At 56.8% G+C, this 18,512-nt stretch overlaps 2 protein-coding genes across 3 annotated transcripts in view; both read left to right on the top strand.

Annotated features, from left to right (window-relative positions):
* STIMATE (STIM activating enhancer) overlaps positions 1 to 3,138 on the top strand; it is a 62,056-nt gene extending 58,918 nt beyond the window's left edge. Inside the window, exons 10-11 of the mRNA XM_059939906.1 lie at positions 1,949 to 2,068; positions 2,431 to 3,138. The gene's annotated coding sequence lies outside the window, so the exon portion shown is untranslated. The remainder of the gene's footprint in view (positions 1 to 1,948; positions 2,069 to 2,430) is intronic.
* ITIH4 (inter-alpha-trypsin inhibitor heavy chain 4) overlaps positions 1 to 18,512 on the top strand; it is a 59,871-nt gene that overhangs the window by 523 nt on the left and 40,836 nt on the right. The window contains exons 2-24 of one of the 2 annotated variants that reach the window (XM_059939894.1): positions 1,949 to 2,068; positions 3,264 to 3,424; positions 5,475 to 5,579; positions 5,681 to 5,843; positions 5,982 to 6,092; positions 6,591 to 6,722; positions 7,492 to 7,608; positions 7,880 to 8,048; positions 8,149 to 8,274; positions 8,459 to 8,640; positions 8,736 to 8,921; positions 10,507 to 10,646; positions 10,892 to 11,046; positions 11,318 to 11,344; positions 11,629 to 11,682; positions 11,836 to 11,889; positions 12,121 to 12,249; positions 13,078 to 13,104; positions 13,191 to 13,307; positions 14,420 to 14,594; positions 16,377 to 16,531; positions 16,655 to 16,751; positions 17,179 to 17,357. In XM_059939894.1, coding sequence (XP_059795877.1) covers positions 1,949 to 2,068; positions 3,264 to 3,424; positions 5,475 to 5,579; positions 5,681 to 5,843; positions 5,982 to 6,092; positions 6,591 to 6,722; positions 7,492 to 7,608; positions 7,880 to 8,048; positions 8,149 to 8,274; positions 8,459 to 8,640; positions 8,736 to 8,921; positions 10,507 to 10,646; positions 10,892 to 11,046; positions 11,318 to 11,344; positions 11,629 to 11,682; positions 11,836 to 11,889; positions 12,121 to 12,249; positions 13,078 to 13,104; positions 13,191 to 13,307; positions 14,420 to 14,594; positions 16,377 to 16,531; positions 16,655 to 16,751; positions 17,179 to 17,248 — 2,772 coding nt within the window. In that variant the 3' untranslated portion in view covers positions 17,249 to 17,357. Of the gene's footprint in view, positions 1 to 1,948; positions 2,069 to 2,856; positions 2,945 to 3,263; positions 3,425 to 5,474; positions 5,580 to 5,680; positions 5,844 to 5,981; positions 6,093 to 6,590; positions 6,723 to 7,491; positions 7,609 to 7,879; positions 8,049 to 8,148; positions 8,275 to 8,458; positions 8,641 to 8,735; positions 8,922 to 10,506; positions 10,647 to 10,891; positions 11,047 to 11,317; positions 11,345 to 11,628; positions 11,683 to 11,835; positions 11,890 to 12,120; positions 12,250 to 13,077; positions 13,105 to 13,190; positions 13,308 to 14,419; positions 14,595 to 16,376; positions 16,532 to 16,654; positions 16,752 to 17,178; positions 17,358 to 18,512 lie in introns of those variants that run through there. The other variant, XM_059939893.1, reaches the window with a different exon arrangement.

Raw genomic sequence — 18,512 nt, 5'->3', positions numbered from 1 at the left:
AGGCTCCTCTCTGGCCGGTGGCAGTCTGCTTCCTGAGCTACTGTCCCCTCTCCCAAACAGGGTGAGCCTCCCCCTTGCCACTCGCACAGCTCTGCCTGAGGCATGGAACACCAGGTTCTTGGCTCATGTGCGATTCTTCCCGCTTCAGGCCTCAGTGTCTCTGTGCGCATGGACCTGTCAGACTCAGGGGACTGCAGAGGCCTGTCCAGCTGACAGCAAGACCACAGACAGTCCAGGGATGGACTGGCAGGGTCTGGGCTTACAGAGCCGGGCTCGGGGCCAGTGCCTACAGGGAAGTCCCGCCTGTCCCCTGGGCAGGTGGAGCGGCCTGCACGGAGCCTTTCCCACATTCCTGGCCAGCCAGCCTCCTTATATAGCCGTTTCCAGGCTGGGTCCATGCTCTGTGCCCCAAGGGAGCAGACCTTCTGTGGCGACCAGGCCTGGGTCTGCTCACTGGGCTCCTGGGGAGGCTCTTCCCCCATATTGCTGAAGGGGTATGTCTTCCTGAGTAATCTCAATCACATCCATAGTCAAAGGGAGAGTTGTATACATGTGCCCAGAGGTGAGGCTTCTGGCTAATTCATGCTAAGGAAGGGGAATATTCACTTGTAGCCACAGACCCAGCTCCCTTCCCTTGGGGCAGATGCTACTGGCGTTGACTGAGACAGGGCTAATGGAGGAGCCCCCTTCCCGGCCCTTGCAAACCTGTCACTGCCCCAGGGTCCCAAGTAGGCCCTGAAGATGGTACCCTTCCCCAGTTCCCACCCCTGGGATAGTGTCACTGAGTCCTCCTTCCCCAACCAAGGATCTGGCACCTGGCCGCTTTTCTGAAGCATCTTGATCCCATCTGTGGCCCCAGACTCAGGAGCCAAGCTTTCCCAGAGCCACAGGGACATAAGCACCAGCTGCATCCAGATCCCCTAGTATTTATTCACTTTATTGCTACTTGTTATGAAAGCAGTCTTTCAACTTTATTAAAGGAAAATTGAAAAAAAATCATCTGTAATCCTACCCCAGGCCCTCCAGCCACCCTCCTGTAGTCTGAGCCCACGACAGCGGCACTGCCTTGGCGTGCTGACAGATCAGCGTTCTGCCCTTTCTCACTCCAGGCGTGATTCACAGGCTCCCTTGGTACGACTGACCTCTATGTAGGCCACCTGAGCACACATGCCACCACCCTGAATCGTCCCCTTCAGGAGCTCTGTGCTTTCTCTGTTCCATGCTTCCCTCTCAGGAGATTCCCCAGAGCGGGACTTCTGGGCCACAACGTGTGGGCATCTTTATGGCCCTCAGTTTGTATTGCCAAGTGCAGGTCTTGTTTCGGAGGCCTTGCTGGAGTTGCACCAAGAGTCCTGGCTAGAATAATGGGGCCCAAACAGCATCCTGAGGCCCCAGCAGAGAGAAGGGGGGCTCCTTGACCTAGCTTCTCTCATCCCAGAAATAAGGTGTATCCATCCTGCCTTGGCCCCAGCAGATCTTGCCCCACTCAGGCACCCCAAGGGCTGCTTGGTGCATTTGGGATCCCACTGCCCAGTCACACTGACCTGACTTCCAGGCCCCTGCCACCTGCAAACCACCCTCTGGCCCTCCTCTTCCCAACCACGCCTGTGCTTCTCCCAGGCTGGGCTTATGGAGAGCAGGCCAATTCACTGCTATGTCCCCCAGCCCTAGGGAGCTTGTTGGCGAGATGAGTGGTGCAAGGGGTGGTGGTGGTTTGGTCAGATTCTGGACCGTTCAGAAGGGGCGCCAGTACCTAGCTCCCCGCTGAGCCTGCTCCTGCTCAGTACGTGTTCCCATCCCCAGCCAAGGTCCACAGGACATTCGCAGTTTGCCTGCTTATCTGAGGCCACTGCGGTGTTTGGCTTGCAGATCCCAATTTCCCAGAACCTGCCCCCACAGGGGCGGGGCAGCGAGCAAGTTACTAATTCATTCCGCTCTTCCTCTCAAGCTCAGAAGCGGCCTGCCAGGCACCAGAGCCAAAATGAAGACCCCAGCCCCTGGCCGCGCCTGCGGCATCGTGCTGGTCCTGCTCTCGCTGGCCACCCTCCAGACCCTCAGGGCCCAAAAGGTAGCGGGTGTCCCCGGGTTCCTGTATGTGTGCACCTGAGCGTGAGTGGGACAAGTGGGTGAAGGGGAGGAGAGCCTCAGTGTGTGCAAGTGAGCACGGGTCAGTGTGTGTGCAGAGACGTAGCGCTGCGCGTCCGCCAGGCACTACCTGAGGGCTCTATGGGGAGTCCCCCATTTACAAGAAGGGGTGATCCTGGTATTCCTAGTTCACGGGGAGGAAGTGCAGCCCAACACGTTGCCCTGGAGGGTGGCAGTGGGTGGGGCGGGTAAGAATGTGCCTCAGGAGCCCAGCTTAGGCCTCCTGGCTGCGTGACCTCTCGGAAGTCATTAATGCTTTCCGTGTCTCTTTTTCCTCATCTGTAGAACAAGGCAGTAATAGAAGTATTTAGAAGTTTGTGGTGAAGAGGAAACCCATAGTGTTGTAAAATGCTGAGTACAGTGTCTGGCGTGGAGCAGACACTCACGTGTAAACAAGCCACACGGCCCGCCGCGCACCTCTGTGCTAAGCACAAGTGTGCCACATGCAGGCGGGCGAGAGATGTGTAGGCTCTGCCTGTTTGCACATGCCCTTCCTTGGAGACCGCAGACCTCGAGCGAAACACACATGCCTGGGGGAGTGCCCTGTGGACAGGGCAACAGGAGAGGCCCAATGCTGCAGGGAAAAGGGGGCAAAGCAGAAGATGCCCACCCTTAGAGATGGACCCTCCCTACCTCCAGTTCTCCCAGCTCCTGCAGGCCCCTGGGGAGAGGTTGGCAGGGGCTGTTTTCCCCAGTCACAGGACTTGTTCACTGCCCTTTCACTGGGCGGAGCTAAGATAGCATGGAAGCTTCCTCACCCAACAGGACCCTGTGCCACTCACCTCTGCCCCAAGGATAAGTAAGTTCCTCCCAGACACAGTGGGGCTCAGGCTCCACCCCCCACCCCTTGCCTGCTTGTTCTCCGAGGGGCACTATGGCCCCCACTGAACAAGACAGACTGATCCCTGCCCTGTGGCACTGTAGGATGGGGGATGAAGCACACAGCTGCCTCTGATCTGAGATGAAAGTTCACAAATGAAATGCTTCATGGAATTTTGCCTGAGACTTGATCAGTGTCTCACTTGGGATTGGGGGCTTGGTCTGGGACCAAGGTCAAGGCCCACTCTTGAAGAACATTGAACAGTCCTACCCTTTCCTTTCCTCCTCCACTGGCCCAGAATGACATCGACATCTACAGCCTCACTGTAGACTCCAAGGTCTCATCCCGATTTGCCCACACAGTCGTCACCAGCCGGGTGGTCAACAAGGCCAGTACTTTGCAGGAGATCACCTTCCAGATGGAGCTGCCCAAGAAAGCCTTCATCACCAACTTCTCCATGTAGGTGCCCTCCTGCTCTCCTCCTCGTCCCCCCTCCCCAATCCAGCACTGTGACACCATGGTCCCTGTGCCGGATCAGGAAGAGAGGGCCTCTTCCTGATGTGAGATGTGCCAGGATATATGCCTGAGGTGTGTGTGCTCCACCTGTAGGCAATACAGGGACCAGAGGCTTTAGCCAGGAACTTCATGCGTTCTCAGAGACGTTTCCCTCCCTCCATCCTTTTATCCCTTCGTCCTTCCGGTTCTCCCTTCCTCCCTCCCTCCCTCCTTCCCTCCCTGTATCCCTTCCTCCCTTCCTCCATCCATCCCGCTGTCCCTTCATCCCTCCCTCCTTTGGTCCCTCCTGCCATCCATCTCTCCATCTGTTCATCCATTTTCCCTGAGTGCTGCCCAGGTGGCAGATGGAGAACCACGGTATCTTTGTGTCTTTGCCTTTGAGAAATACAGACTTGGGGCATCCTGAGGCCAAGCCCAGGCAGAAGGGAGTCACCAAAAGGCAGATTCCAGTTCAGAATACAGAAAACTTCCTAACCCCTGGGCTGCCCTACAATGAAGCAGTGCCTCAAGGAGGGGGACCACCTCCTTGTCACAGAAGTTCTAAGCCAGGCTCATCCCCCCACACCCCCAACTGGGATACTGCAGAGGGTGGTTCTGCTCTGGGTCAGAAGCTGCATTGGGAGGCCCCTGGGGTTTCTGTGGACTCTGTGAGCAGGTGATGATCCTCACCTTGTCTCTACTGTCCTCCCCCACCCTTCCTGACTGAGTTTTGCAATGTTTGCTAAATGCAAGAGAACTCTCTGTCCCTGGCCCCGCAGGAGAGGCAGTGATTGAGGACAGGCCAGAGAGAGGCTGATCCCAGAAACTCAGGGAGGGCGATGGGTGGGGCAGAGAGTGAGCATCTCAGGTGGAGTCCCCAGTGCACCCTGGGACCTCTGAAAACCTGCAGTGGGGGTCCGGTCCCTGTGGTTGGCTCCTTATCTCTGCCCACACCCCCTCCAGCAGCCCTTGATTTCCTCACGCTGGAGCCAGGCCTGTGCTGCCCAACTTGCAGCATAAGCTTCACCTTCCATGTGGGTGCCACGGCCAGCAAGTTACGAGGTTTCAGGCCCGTTGCATCTGCTGAGGGCCCTGGACTTGCACCCCTCTCTGGGCCCAGCTCCTGCTGCTGCATGAGATAGGGAAGCAGGGGGCAGGGTGCCCTGCTCTTCAACCTGCTTGGGATCCCAAATTGGGCATCTGGGAGGAGGAGCCCTGCAGCCCAGCAGCAGCCCAATCCCTAGCCCAGAGTTAAATTGTGACCAGGGAGGTTAGGAAGGTGTGGAGGAAGGACACTTGGTCCTGAGGTCCTGGCTGCCCGCACTCCCCCCTGTACACTCTCACCCTCTCACACCACCCCCAGACAGAGCAGGCTTATGTTTGCCTGCCAGTTCACTCTCAGTCCCCAGAAGTGGCCGCTAGGATTGTCTGCACGCCCCAAGGAGCCCTGTCCACCAGTTGTCCGAAACTTCCTTCCCCAGAGGCCAACCTCTCTGCAGAGTGGCCTGTCCAGTGTTGGAAGAGGGGGCAGCCATGGGGGAGAGCGGTCAGAGCCTTCAGTCCCGTGTCTCCACTGGCCTGGGAGCCGGCATCTCCCTCCTGCTGAGTCTGCCCCACGGGGCTGAGTGAACTGTGGCTCAGAGATCTCGCTGGTGGCTGACCCGTTCCTCTGAGAAGAGTCTGTGGGATGTAAGGGGCAACTGGGACGTGGAGCCAGACAGGAAGGGAGAAGAGAGGCTGGGACCTGCCTCCCCTGCAGCCTTCATCCCAGTTGTTCAATAAAAGGCATGTTTGCCGACACAGTGCACGTCTCAGGGTAGACGGAGGCCTGCAGAGCCCCCATCCACACCGGGCCCCGCACAGAGTCGTGTCCACAGTAGGTGCATAATAAACGGGTGGGCTCAGGTAAAGATGGGAGTCAGTCTGTCAAGAGGCACGTGAAGTCCCGGAGGAGGCAGGATTGCAGGGGGCCTCCCCCACCGGGCTCTCAACAACCCCCTCCCTCCTGCCCCAGGATCATTGATGGTGTGACCTACCCCGGTAACATCAAGGAGAAGGCTGCAGCCCAGGAGCAATACAGCGCGGCTGTGGCGAGGGGAGAGAGCGCCGGCCTCGTCAAGTGAGCCCGACGGGGTGGGGAGGACCCTGTGGGGGTGGGGGCTGCCCCTGCCTTCAGCCGCCCCTGGTCTGAGGGGCAGACCTGATGCCCTCTTCCCCCAGGGCCACTGGGAGAAAGACAGAGCAGTTCCAGGTGTCAGTCAGTGTGGCGCCCGCTGCCAAGGTCACCTTCAAGCTGGTGTATGAGGAGCTCCTGGTGCGGCATCTGGGAGCGTACGAGCTGCTGCTGAAAGTCCAGCCCCAGCAGCTGGTCAAGCACCTGCAGGTACCTGGTGCCACCTCCTCTTAGAAGTCCTCCTAGATGACCTCACTCTCCTGAGGGCGGCCCCTACTTCCCCTTCTGCCTCCTGTGAGGGCCAGCCCTGTCCCCCAGCAAACCCAGTAACCCACTTCTTGCCTCTAGATGGACATTTACATCTTCGAGCCTCAGGGCATCAGCTTTCTGGAGACAGAGAGCACCTTCATGACCAATGAACTGGCAGAGGCCCTCATCACCTCACAGAACAAGACCAAGGTGGGCCTGCTATGGTCTGCGGGTGAGAGTTCCCAGGGGCCTGTCTTCAGGCTGGCTCTATGGGCCTGGATTTCCAGAGAGTGGGACCATTGGGCAGAATCTCTGAGCTAGAGGGACTTGTGAGGTTCCTGTGTCCATGCTGTCATTTGGCAGATGGGGAGGGCAAGGCCCAGGGAAGGATGGTGGGTGCTGGTTTGAACCCTGAGATCGGGAGAGAAGACTGATGTCAGGGTCCCAGGACCAGGTAGGGAGGAGGAGCTGACTGGACCGCACACAGCCTGAGCCCAACCTCTGCTCGCACAGATCTAGGAGCAGGGGATCCCCTTGTACCCACTCCCCTACGGGGAGGCAGTCTATCCGATACCTCAGCTGGAGAGAAAGTTCTCTGGAATTTGACCCAAGGCTGCCTTCTGGAATCCTCTCCTCAGATGGGGGTGAGGGGGTGTTGTTGACACGGCCTTGCTGCTCCTCCCAACTTCAACCTGGTCATTTTTCCAGGCTCATGTCCGATTCAAGCCGACGCTGTCCCAGCAGCAAAAGTCTCCAGAGCAGCAGCAGGACACAGTCCTGGATGGCAACTTCATCGTCCGCTATGATGTGGACCGGACTGTCTCCGGGGGTTCCATTCAGGTGTGTGGGCTCCAGAGAAGAGCTGAGCCACCAAAAAGTCCATCTACCCTCAAGGACCGGAGCCTGGGGGTTCTAAAAGGAAAGACAAAATAACCACCCCTCGTTATCCGTGTGCACCAGGGGCAGCACAGACGGCAAACAGGCAGTTTCGTTGTGTTGTCCCTGAAACAATTCTCTTTCGGAGGGAAGAAAGTTTGTCTCTGCTGAAGACCTGCCCTGCAGGGTTTCCCTTGTAGCCTTGGCTGCCAGGAGACTCACAGTTCACTTTTATGCTCAACTACAGTACCTTCTTTCACACAAGCTTCTGGCATCTTTGTGCTTCCCCTTTATTTTTGAGCAAATCACTGTTTTCTCGCCCCTTTCCCAAACCACTGGGTCCAGGGGAGACCAACCCCTCGAGGATCCAGAAGAACATGCAGGAAGCCATAGATGGACTTTGTTTTTGGATTCTTCACTTTTTTGATGGATCTCAGGTTTATTATGTCTGAACCTTTTAGTATAAGCTGCCTCAAATACTAAAACAAGTAAGAGGTAAAGTAGGGGTAGAGTTCTGGTGGGCCATGCATGAGCAGGGAAGCCTTCTGCAAGGGAGGAGCTGGACTAAACCCTAAAGTATGGCAAGGATTTGGGGAGATTAATGGTGGGACAGGGATGGAGGGGGATGGAATGAAGAGAACAGAGGAACCCCAGGACTGGGGTTGAGGAGGCTGGTTAGGGGCAGGGCAGGGCTGCAGCTCTTACACCCGGGTGTGTCTCACTCTGGTCACAGATCGAGAATGGCTACTTTGTGCACTACTTTGCCCCTGAGCACCTGGCCACGATACCCAAGAACGTGATCTTTGTCATTGACAAGAGCGGCTCCATGAGGGGCAGGAAGATCCAGCAGGTGGGTCCCATGGGCCAGGCGGGGTCCTGAAAACTCACAGATGTCCCACACCATCAGCTCTGGTCCAGCAGGCAGACCTGCCCTCCTCCATCTTCCTAGGTAGGGGGCTCCCATGGATCGAGGTTGGTCAGAGTTTGGGGCAGGTCCTGCCGCTAGAGCATTCACCATGTCCTCACTGCAGATGTGAGCCTGGGGGTGCAGCCCAAGGGCACATGAGCCCCTAGGGAGGCCCCACTGAGTCACCCACCTTGTGTCCCCTTCCCCTCACCAGACCCGGGAAGCCCTCATCAAGATCCTGGGTGACCTCGGTCCCCGTGACCAGTTCAACCTCATCAGCTTCAGTGGGGAAGCAGCCCAGTGGAAGCCACAGCTAGTGCCAGCCTCGGCTGAGAACGTGAATGAGGCCAAGAGCTACGCCACTGGCATCCAGGCCCAGGGAGGTGAGCGCCTCTGCAGCCTTGCACGGTCACGACGTCCAGGGCACTGAGCCCAGCCTGGGGCACCCTGCTGGGAGCCACCCTAAGAGTGTGTGCCCCACAGGGACCAATATAAACGATGCGATACTGATGGCCGTGCAGCTGCTAGAGAGAGCCAACCGGGAGGAGCTGCTGCCCGCGGGAAGCGTCACCCTCATCATCCTCCTCACCGACGGCGACCCCACTGCGGGTGAGGCACTGCCAGCAGCCCCAGGGCGTGCTGCCCAGAGGGAGTAGCTGGGCTCCAGCGCGGCTTGCTGTGGGACCTGGGGCAGGGAGGGGGGATCTCTGAGGCCCCTCTGGCTCTGAGATTCCAGAAATATCTGTTGAGCAAATCACTGTTTCCTCACCCCTTTCCCAAACCATGGGTCCAGGGGAAACCAACCCCTCAAGGATCCAGAAGAACGTTCAGGAAGCCATAGATGGCCAGCACAGCCTCTTCTGCCTGGGCTTCGGCTTCGACGTCAGCTACTCCTTCCTGGAGAAGCTGGCACTGGACAACGGCGGCCTGGCCCGGCGCATCTATGAGGACTCGGACTCCGCGTTGCAGCTCCAGGTGCCCGTGCGCCCCTGCTGGGCCATGTGAGCGAGGGATGGCACTGACAGGCGGGCAGACCCCAGCACGGCCCTTATGACACCCCCACCCTGCAGGACTTCTACCAAGAGGTGGCCAACCCACTGATGACATCGGTGGCCTTCGAGTACCCAAGCAATGCCGTGGAGGCGGTCACACAGGACGCCTTCCGGCTGTTCTTCAAGGGCTCCGAGTTGGTTGTGGCCGGGAAGCTCCGGGACCAGAACCCTGATGTGCTCTCAGCCAAAGTCAGGGGGCAGCTGGTAGGTGTGGCCAGCCATCCTGGAGGGGAAGGGCAGCCGGGGCAGGCAGTCAGAGCGGCTGGGTTCAAACCCCAACCCTGCCAGGCTCCAGCCGGTTGACCTTGAGCAAGTTACAGAGTGCCCTCTGCCACTTGCGGATGACGCATCCCCACTGTGTTGGCTCCTGGTAGAGGTTCAGTGAGATGATGTGATTTTCCGAGAGCACCTGTGTGGGGCCGGCATGCGGCAGACACTCAACGGTCAGTCAGTGCTGCTGCTGCTGCTGTTCCCAAGGGCACCAGGTGCTTGGCATCCCCTCCTGCCCTCACACCAGCCCTCTGAGGTTACAGTCAGGCAGGGAGGACTGCTCCCATTTCACAGATGAGCAGCCTGACATCCAGGCAGAGCAGGCGGTTTGCCCTGGGCCCCACTGCAGCCGGGTCAAGAGCCCAGCTCACCATGTGGCGTCCTGTCCTTGCCCAGCCTTCCCTGCCTCTGTGCCATGGGAGGCCCTCTCATTCCACGAAGAGAAACACAGCACTTCTCTAGGCCCTGGGGTTACTGCCCTCGCGGGAGAGACAGCATGGGTAAATTGTCACACAAACAAGGAGCTGCAGGCTGGATAAATTCGGGGACTCGGGAGCAGCACTGGGAACCCCAACCTGGCCTGGGGATCAGGGAGGGCTTCCCAGAGGAGGCTCAGCTAAGACTGAGAGGTGAGTAGAAGGTGGCGGAGGCCAGATGGTGGAGGGATGGAGGAATGTTCCAGGCTTGCGTGGCCGGCAGGCAGCATGTGTGGGGAGAATAGCAGGTGGGCTACGCAAGCGGGCATGGGGGGCCCAGGGCCTCAGGAGAAGTAGCCAAGTGTCATGATGGGCAGGGCATGCCCTGTGGCCAGCCTGCCCGGCTTCACCTCCAGCTCTGCCATCTCCCAGAGGTGAGACCTGGGGCAAGGCACTTAAGCTCACTGTGCCTCAGTTTCCTGCTGTATACAAATGAAAATAAGTCACCTTGCCCACAACTGGTAAAGCTGCAGTGGGGATTAAGGTCTCGCCTGGTATAAACACTCCATGTATGTTAGCTGCTGATACCCTGGAGGCCAGGGGTTCCCGAAGTGCAGAACCCAAGGTGACTTGGAGTAGTTTACAAACAAACATGTCTTTGTTTTAGTAGTTATGTATTTATTTTAATGTGTTCTGAAAAATAACTCGAACCACAGACCTAAGATTTCACAGGTATTATTGCTTGGGTCAAGGCCAAGAGTGTTAGTCTATTTAAAGTTGATTGGAGAAGAACCATCAAACAAATAGCTGTACGTGTGGAGAAGGCAAAAATTCATGCAGCTCCTGGTTCTGCGCCTGCTGTGTAGCACCTGGGATAGTTTGCTCCCTTTTATCTCCACCTCCTTGTCATCCTTGGAGGCTCTGTGGCTGAGCCCCTCACACCCCTAAACACACTCCCTACTCTCCACTCTACTCAAAGGAAATGTGGCCTTGCAGCCAACGCTGCCCCCGCCAGGTTTCTCGTGGCAGTGCTGGGCAGCGCCAGGCCGGGTGCAGACGTCACACCCTCACTGCTCCTGCCCTGGCTGGGCCCCTCTTTCCAGCACATGGAGAACGTCACCTTTGTAACGGAGTCCCGCGTGGCAGAGCAGGAGGAGGCGTTCCAGAGCCCCAGATACATCTTCCACAGCTTCATGGAGAGACTGTGGGCGTACCTGACCATCCAGCAACTGCTGGAGCAAACGTGGGTGCACGCACCCTCCAGGGCCCGCTGGGGTGGCCACACACGGTCTCAGCACTTCCCCAGGCTCTTCACCGGTGGGGCAGGCACAGCTGGCGCGGACATCTCCTAGGCATGGAGACGGGGTGGCGGTATCATGTCTGAGTTCCAGACTCCCAGTGGGAGCTCCCTAGAGGGGTCTGGAAGGGAGGGAGAGTCTGACTGGGCACCCGGGGGCCTGCTGAGCCACTGGTCTCCTCCGCCTGCAGAGTCTCCACGCTAGATGCTGAGAAGCAGGCTCTTGAGGCCCGAGCTCTGAACTTGTCGCTCAGCTACAGCTTTGTCACCCCGCTCACGTCCATGGTGATCACCAAACCGGAAGGTCAAGAGCAGTCTCAGGTTGCTGAGAAGCCCGTGGAAAATGGTGGGTGTGGCAGCAGAGTTTTGACCCAGCATTCTCCCCAATCCCTCCCCACATCCCGACCAAGACGCCACCCCTGCCACCCACAGACTCCCAGGAGACTTACCCTATTTCAGTGATGAGGAAACTGAGGCCAGTCTCCTGACCCCTGCATGTTCACTGCACCTGTGTAGTGCTGGAGCTGGGAAGCAAGATTAAACAGAAGCACTTCAAATTTATCAAAACCACCCTGACAGTGTATCTCTCTCTTTCTCCCTCTTTTTGTCTTAACCAGAAAACAGACACAGGAACGTCCACTCAGGTAAGGACCTAATACCCTCTAAGGCTGGCCTGGGTGACTACTGGTTGACACAGGGCCTGTGGTACAGCGACAATGAGGTTGCTAGCCGGGGCCTCTCCAACCCAGCCCTGCTCAGGAGTGGGTGTCATCTGCCCAAGCACGCTGGTGCATTTAGTTACCTGTTCATTCAGATATTGGTTGCCACTCAGGCCCTGTCCTGGGCACTAGGGACACAGGCCCGCATCCCACTGGGGGCCCCAGAAAGGCACATGCAAGAAGCAAACCCAGATCTCTCTGATTTCCAGGTCACACTCTCTTCAGATATCATTCCATGGGAGACAGAGCGTCCAGAATAACAGGTAGCAAAAGAGGAGAGGATAGAGGAAGGGGCTGTTGACAGAACCTTGACCCTGGCCACATACTGGGCTCTGCCCTGGCTGTGGGGGGAAGTGACTCTTGTCTCGCCTAGCTGGTGGCAGGGCTGGGACTCAAATCCACTTGTGTCCGATTAGGAGGCAGCAGTGCAGACCCTGTCTTTTCTAAAAGAAGAGGCTGGAGAGGACAAGGTAGTTTGAGGGGCACTGCCAGAGTGGGGCAAGGGGGGCCGATATCCCAGCAGGGAGGAGTTCAAGAAGGGTCCATTGTCCCAGCTTTGAATTTCTCCCAGAATGGTGGGTGTGGGGAGGGGAGCCATTTGCCTTCTCCACGTCCCTCTTCTGGGGTGGGTCCCAGAGCCCTGGCTGTGGGGACCCATGGCACTGCTTGAGAAAAGACTGCATGTGTCAACTTTTCCAAAGCTGGAGTTTTCGATAAGCTGTACAGCTTCCCAACGAGATTAGGACCACCTGGACCTCTTCATCCTCCTCATCTTCCTTATCCATCCCACCGTACGACCTGGGGACCAACGCTACCAGACGTGATGTCACGTAAGCCGCTTTCTGACCCTCTGAGGGCCTAGTTTCCTCAAGATGAACCTGCCCATAGAGTTGGATGAGATAAAGCACCAAGCACAGGGCTAGGCACAGACCAGGGAGAGTTGCTGTAAGGTATGACGTTAAATAACGTGTCCTTTATTTTTACTGAATTGGATTCATTACACTCTGGAGGCTGGCTCAGGATGGAACGTTCTAGAAAGGGAAGGTTTCTTCCATTCCCAAAGCCAGGAGTAGTCCCTTGAGCTGTTTCTGATCTCCAAATCTGGTCTCAGACACAGCTGCAGGGCCGGGCTGGACCCTGTCTCCTCAGCGTTTTCCCTAATAACATGCTCTTCTGGTTGAAAAATCTCTTTGCAAAGGCTCTTCCAGATTGGGTGTACGTGTGGCAGGGGTTGTGGGATTGGAGCTTGGTGGGTGGCAGGTGGCAGTGATGGCTGGAGGGCTTGCTGATTGCTTTGAATCCTGACTGCCTTTCCCCTTTCTGTTCCTGGCTGTCCCTGCACTAACGCCTGCGTCAGGGCCATCAGCTACCTCAGTTCTTTTTTTTTTTTTTTTTTTTTTTTTTTTTTTTGCTACCTCAGTTCTTGATGAAGTGTCTCATGACATGGACTTAAGAATCAAAGGTACCTCCAGGCAGCAATAGATTCTGGCCCTATAGCAGGGAGACCCCGGGAGGGGAGAGCCCGGGGAGCTCTACAAACCTGTCACGTGGGTTTCTCCATGGAGCGGGAGCCCTGCCACACCCATCTGCCACTCCATTCCTCAGCCCGCCCCTCCCGAGGAAGGGGCTGCCTAAACCCAGACTATTTCTTCTTTCAGAAACAACCACGGCAGCCCCACACCCCGGTAAGTGCCAGCTCCCCTCAGCCCCCCTCCCCGTCCTCACCCCCAGCCTGCTCTACCTTCCCCCAGAACCACACCTGCTGTCCCAGCCCCCATCCAGCCTCCTTCCGTCATCCTGCCGCTGCCTGGGCAGAGCGTGGACCGGCTCTGTGTGGACCTCAAGCGCTCTCAGGGACCGACGAACCTGCTCTCAGACCCTGGCCAAGGTGAGAGGTGCACACCCAGTCATACACCCAGAGGGACCCGGGCACCATGCACCCCCAACTTCCCACCCCGGAAAAAACGGTGGGAAACCTGCCCACAGAGACTCACGGGCAGTCCTCGTCCCAGGTGGTAACGTGGCCACGCCCCTGAGCACCGACACTTGTGCTCATACGTCTTCCCCACAGACCTTTCACTGGGCACCACATATGCAGGCCTGGGTGGCCTGCACCCCAGGGTGACCAGATGTGGGCTTGCCCCCAGGCACTGCCATACTTCAGGTGTGGGGAGACAGACCTGGGCACAGAGCAGCACAGGGGCCTGTGGTCTGTGCCCAGAGCACCGTGGAGACGAGCCCAGAGGAGGAGATGAGAGCTGTCCTAGGGTCAGGGGAGGCTGCACAGGGTCATATGGGGGTGACTGGGCCTTGGCAGAGAAGTGGGGGGTCCACAAGGTAGAGGAAGGGGTAGGCAGAAGCACAGAGCCCTGAAGGAGGCTGGTGGGGCTGTAGGGGGTGTGGAGGAAACAAATGGGGGGAGGAGGTAGGTACGCTGGCCAGACCTGCCCCCGAGTCCCCAGAAGGGTGGAGCTGAGCTGTCAGGTCAGACGTGGGGACACACAGCACTCGAGATGCTCAAATGCACAGCTGCAGAGCCACTCACAGTCAACGAACATCTGCGGCCCCCTCGTTTCCCCCAGACCCTCACACACTGTCTCCCGCTTCATCACGCCAGGCCCAGAGTCGGTTTGCTCCCTGAGTCTAGGGACCACTGACTTTCCCTCCCGCTCTTGGCCACGGTGCCCAGCTCAGGGTCAGGCACACTGCAGGGGCTTCACGCGCGTTTACTGACTTCACACGAGACCTCCCTCCTCAGAGGACTCGTCTGAAGATGGCTGTCACCCAAGACTCGGGGGCCCCTCCAAGGCCATAGGGAACCAAGGGATGAGTGGAAAGACTGTGGGAAGCAGGCCCACAGTGTGAGGGGAGGCTGGGGAAGGGGACCGGAGGTGAGTGGGTGAAGAGCGGCTCCGGGGGTTGTAGCGGGGGGGACCACCTGTTCAGGCCAGTGCCCAGCTGGGACCACAGCTTCGACCTCTCTGCTCCCGGCCCTCTCAGGGATTGAGGTGACTGGCCACTATGAGACAGAGAAGGCCCACTTCTCGTGGATTGAGGTGACCTTCAAGAAACCCCAGCTGCAGGTTCGTGCATCCCCTGAGCACGTGGTAGTGACTCGGAACCGAAGAAGCTCTGCATACAAGTGGAAGAAAACTCTGTACTCGGTGATGCCAGGGTAAGCCACAGGCTGGGGACCAGCGGTGACCCCTCACCCTACGTTAGCTGGTGATGGGACGCCGCAGGCCTGGGGAGGGAGTGGCTGGGCATGAGTCCTCTGCAGTGGGCCGCACCCACGGGAGGGGCAGAGATGCACAGAGCCCTGTACATACCCCTCCTGCTCTGGAGGGTGCCAAGGGATTGTCCCGGGGACCTGGCTACCCTCACACCTAACCCAGGTCACTGTCCTGTGCAGGGCACGGTGTGGTTTGGAGCTGCTCTGCTGAGTGACCCTAGGCAGGCTGCTTAGCCCCTCTCACTTCTAACTAGGGATAATCATCCAGCCCTGAGTCGGAGGGCTGAGGGGATGGTCCAGTGAGAGAATGTGGTTGCGGAGCACTTTGCCCACAGACAGTACGGTGCCCACTGGGCATGCGGGAAGGTGCGCTCTCTACATGGTGAGGTAACCCTGACAATGAGAGGTTGGAGAGCGCTGTCCATCAGGGGAGGTTACAGTTGTCATCCTTAACTTTGAAGCTCTATTGAGGAGAGACAGGTCCCTGTGACATCAACACGGGGCAGCTGGTGGGTAGTGGAGAAGGATGGCGACCTCTTCTTGTGGGGCTTCCCCTGTGTGGAGCCTTGCAGAGGTAGCTCTCCTGCTCTGGGAGTCACGAGGGGCCTGGGAGAAAGGCCAACGACCCTGGCCCTGTTCGAGACATGTTCTCTGAGCCCCCAGCCTGTGCTGAGTATGGAGAGCCTTGTCCGCTCCCTCTCACCCAGCCCCTCCGAAGAGACTGGTTCCCACTTGATACATGAGTGCACACCTGGCAAATCTGAGGGGCTCACCTGAAAAGCTCCCAATTTCATAAAAGATCTTAGTTTCCTGCTATCTGGTAGACAAAGATCAATAGCATTTCTGTGCCTTGGACATACACACTAGAAGATGGAATAAAGGATTCCTATCAATTGTGGTGATTGAACGTCCACATACTTTCATGAGCTACAGAAGATGCACATAAAGAAAACTAGACCACGGCTTTTACACTGAACTCTGTCAACAAGACGGTGTAAGTTTAGGGTGTTTCCATTGAAAATAACCTCAGAGTCACAGCAGGGTCTTATTCAACATGCTTAAAGGAGTCTAATGTTCCTAAGAAAACAAAAGTGGTAATAATTTCAAAGATTATTTTAAGTAAAAAAGGAAGGCGTTCGAGAAGGACTTGCCCTTCTAGACCTTAAAACACATGATTAAACACTGATCATCAGAAGAGAGTGGCACTAGCCATAAAAACAAAAGGGACAGAGGAAATGTATCCTTGAACCCCTAAGTCATATAATTCATGAGAAACCAAATCTAAGAAAACCAGAGGGAGAGGAACCGTTATCTCATGTTATAAATAATCCTGGGATAGGGGACTTCCCTGGTGGTCCAGTGGTTAAGACTCTGCGCTGCCATTGCAAGGGGCACGGGTTTGATCCCTGGTCAGGGAACTAAGATCCCGCATGCTGTGCGGCAGGGCAAAAAAAAAAAAAAAAAAAAAAAAAAAATATATATATATATATATATATATATATATATATAAAATGCTGGGATAACCAGGTATCAGTAAGTTAACATCCGTCCCAGTTGACTGAGGAAACTGAAGCCCAGAAGACTGAAGGGACCTCCCACCGAAGGCCACACTAGGAGATCCTGAGGACAGGAGGGCAGCCCCTGCCCACTGCCACGCTGCTGCCCAGGTCCCCTGCGGGCACCTCCTTGCCTCCCTTCCTGCTCAGGACGCGGGTCTCCCCACAGTCTCAAGATGACCATGGACAAGGCGGGGCTCCTGCTGCTCAGCAGCCCTGACAGAGTGACCATCGGCCTGCTGTCCTGGGACGGCCCTGGGGAGGGGCTCCGGCTCCTTCTGCGGGACACTGACCGCTTCTCCAGCCACGTCAGTGGGACCCTTGGTACGTGGCTCGGGACGTCATCAGAAGCCGCCTCTGCCTGTGAACAGGCGGTGCCATCACCTCTGCATGTCCCCCAGCCTCCCTCTGTCTTTATTCCTCGCTGACCCGCCCTTTGTATCTCAGGCCAGTTTTACCAGGACGTGCTCTGGGAGCCCCTGGCAGCAGCAGATGACAGCAAGCGAACACTGAAGGTCCAGGGGCATGACCACTCTGCCACCAGGTGACTCAGCACAACAGGCCACTGAGCCCGGCCAGGGGTGGGGCTGGGAGCCGGGCTCTGGGACCCCCACTCCTCTGTCCCTGCCTGGGAATTAGACAGTCAGGTGTCAGGCTAGACAAGTCTGACCCAGCTTTCAGTGGCCCCACAAAAGGTGGTCAACTCAGACCCACAGAAAACATACCAGCCCAGAGATCACTAGAGTGAGTTGGGAGCAGTAGGAAACTCCCCCTGAATTCCCAGAGCCCTGGCCCCTGGAGACCACACATAGCTGGGTGCCCTTGGGTGGCCAGGCCTTGTCAGCCTGTGCTGGAGGGAACTCTAAGGGACCCCAAGACCCTCCACCTTCCACATTCCTATCCTTAGCTGTCTCCCTCTCTTCCCACCCAACCTGACACATGCTGACCACCTGTCTGTCTGTCCATCCCAGAGAGCTCAAGCTGGATTACCAAGAGGGGCCCCCGGGAACAGAGATTTCCTGCTGGTCTGTGGAGCTGTAGTTCTGATGGAAGGAGTTATGCCCACCCCCCATGCCGCCTGCTGGGTGCAGATGGCTGCCACCCTGCGACCACAGGGCCACCTGTGGGTCCTGTAACATCATGGGGAGAGGTATTTACGCTCATTAAAATAAAGAGAGGTGGTGTGAACCCAGGGAGTGGGCATCTCTGGTCCCATCTGGCCAAATCCCAGAGCCTCAGGATCACGTCCTGGACATGTAGCGTTGTGTAACATTAGAATCATCCGCCATCAACCCCTCAAAGGCCTGTGGCCAGTAAGGCCCGTGGAGAGTTTTCAGTCTGGTCCCTTCATTTCTCAGGCAGGGAAACTAAGATTTAGAGAGATTTAAACCACCCAGTCAAAACCTTGCTCTTGCTGGGGGCCTAGGGCAGGAGAACACTCCTGGGAGCAGTGTTCACTCTGCTTTATGGTGACATGGTCCATGAAAACCAGTTTTGACTCAAAAGAAAAAAAGTGACCTGGGTAGAAGTTCATCATTCTCAGCAAACTTTTGGGCCCTTTTGCAGTGGGATTTGCCGGACATAATTTGATTTTCACACCTGTGCTCAGGAACAGGACTGTCTTCTCACCACCTTGCAGAGAAGCTGGCAGTAGAAGACAGAGGAGACAGAGATGAGGCCCCAGTCCCAGGAGGGAAGCAAGGGTCTGTTCCCAGGAGCCTGGGCTGTTGAGGGTCTCCTCTCCTGTTTGTGCCCCAGGGTTAGGCACCCCAAAGATTCCACCCAATTCTTGCACAGGCAAAGCATACTTTCAAAACATTTATAATTATTTCACCTACTTCTTCAAAAATGACACAAGTCTTTGGCTTACAAATAAAAAGCATAAAGAGAGTAAAACCAAAAAACATGAGAATGAAAATAAGAGAAAAGAGCCAAGCAGGAGGAGAGTTAAATCAGAGACACCAGGGTAGGGGAAGCTGTAGCAGCAAAAAAACTTTGCTCTGAGCTTCCTGGCAGCCAGGGTAAGGCAGCAAATGAGTTCATTTGCTTGCTAATAGGGAGCAAACCAGATCAGGGAGAACATTCTTTTCCCAGCTCTTGAGCTATACAGGGTGTTTGCTGAGTGAGTCTTTCTAGAACGGTAGAAGAGAGGCCGGCGGGAGGGAGGGGTCTCCAGCAGCAGGTTTGCCCAACACTCAGGAACACTCTTTCCTGCACCACTGCCTCCCCATCAAGCCTGGGTGGCAGGCAGGGGTCTCAGGCAGAGTCACTTTGTGAGGGTCACTTAGAGGGGCTCAGACAAGAG

This window comes from Balaenoptera ricei, chromosome 11 (assembly GCF_028023285.1).
Source record: "Balaenoptera ricei isolate mBalRic1 chromosome 11, mBalRic1.hap2, whole genome shotgun sequence".
Taxonomy (NCBI): Eukaryota; Metazoa; Chordata; class Mammalia; order Artiodactyla; family Balaenopteridae; genus Balaenoptera; species Balaenoptera ricei.
This window is presented reverse-complemented; position numbering and strand designations above follow the sequence as displayed.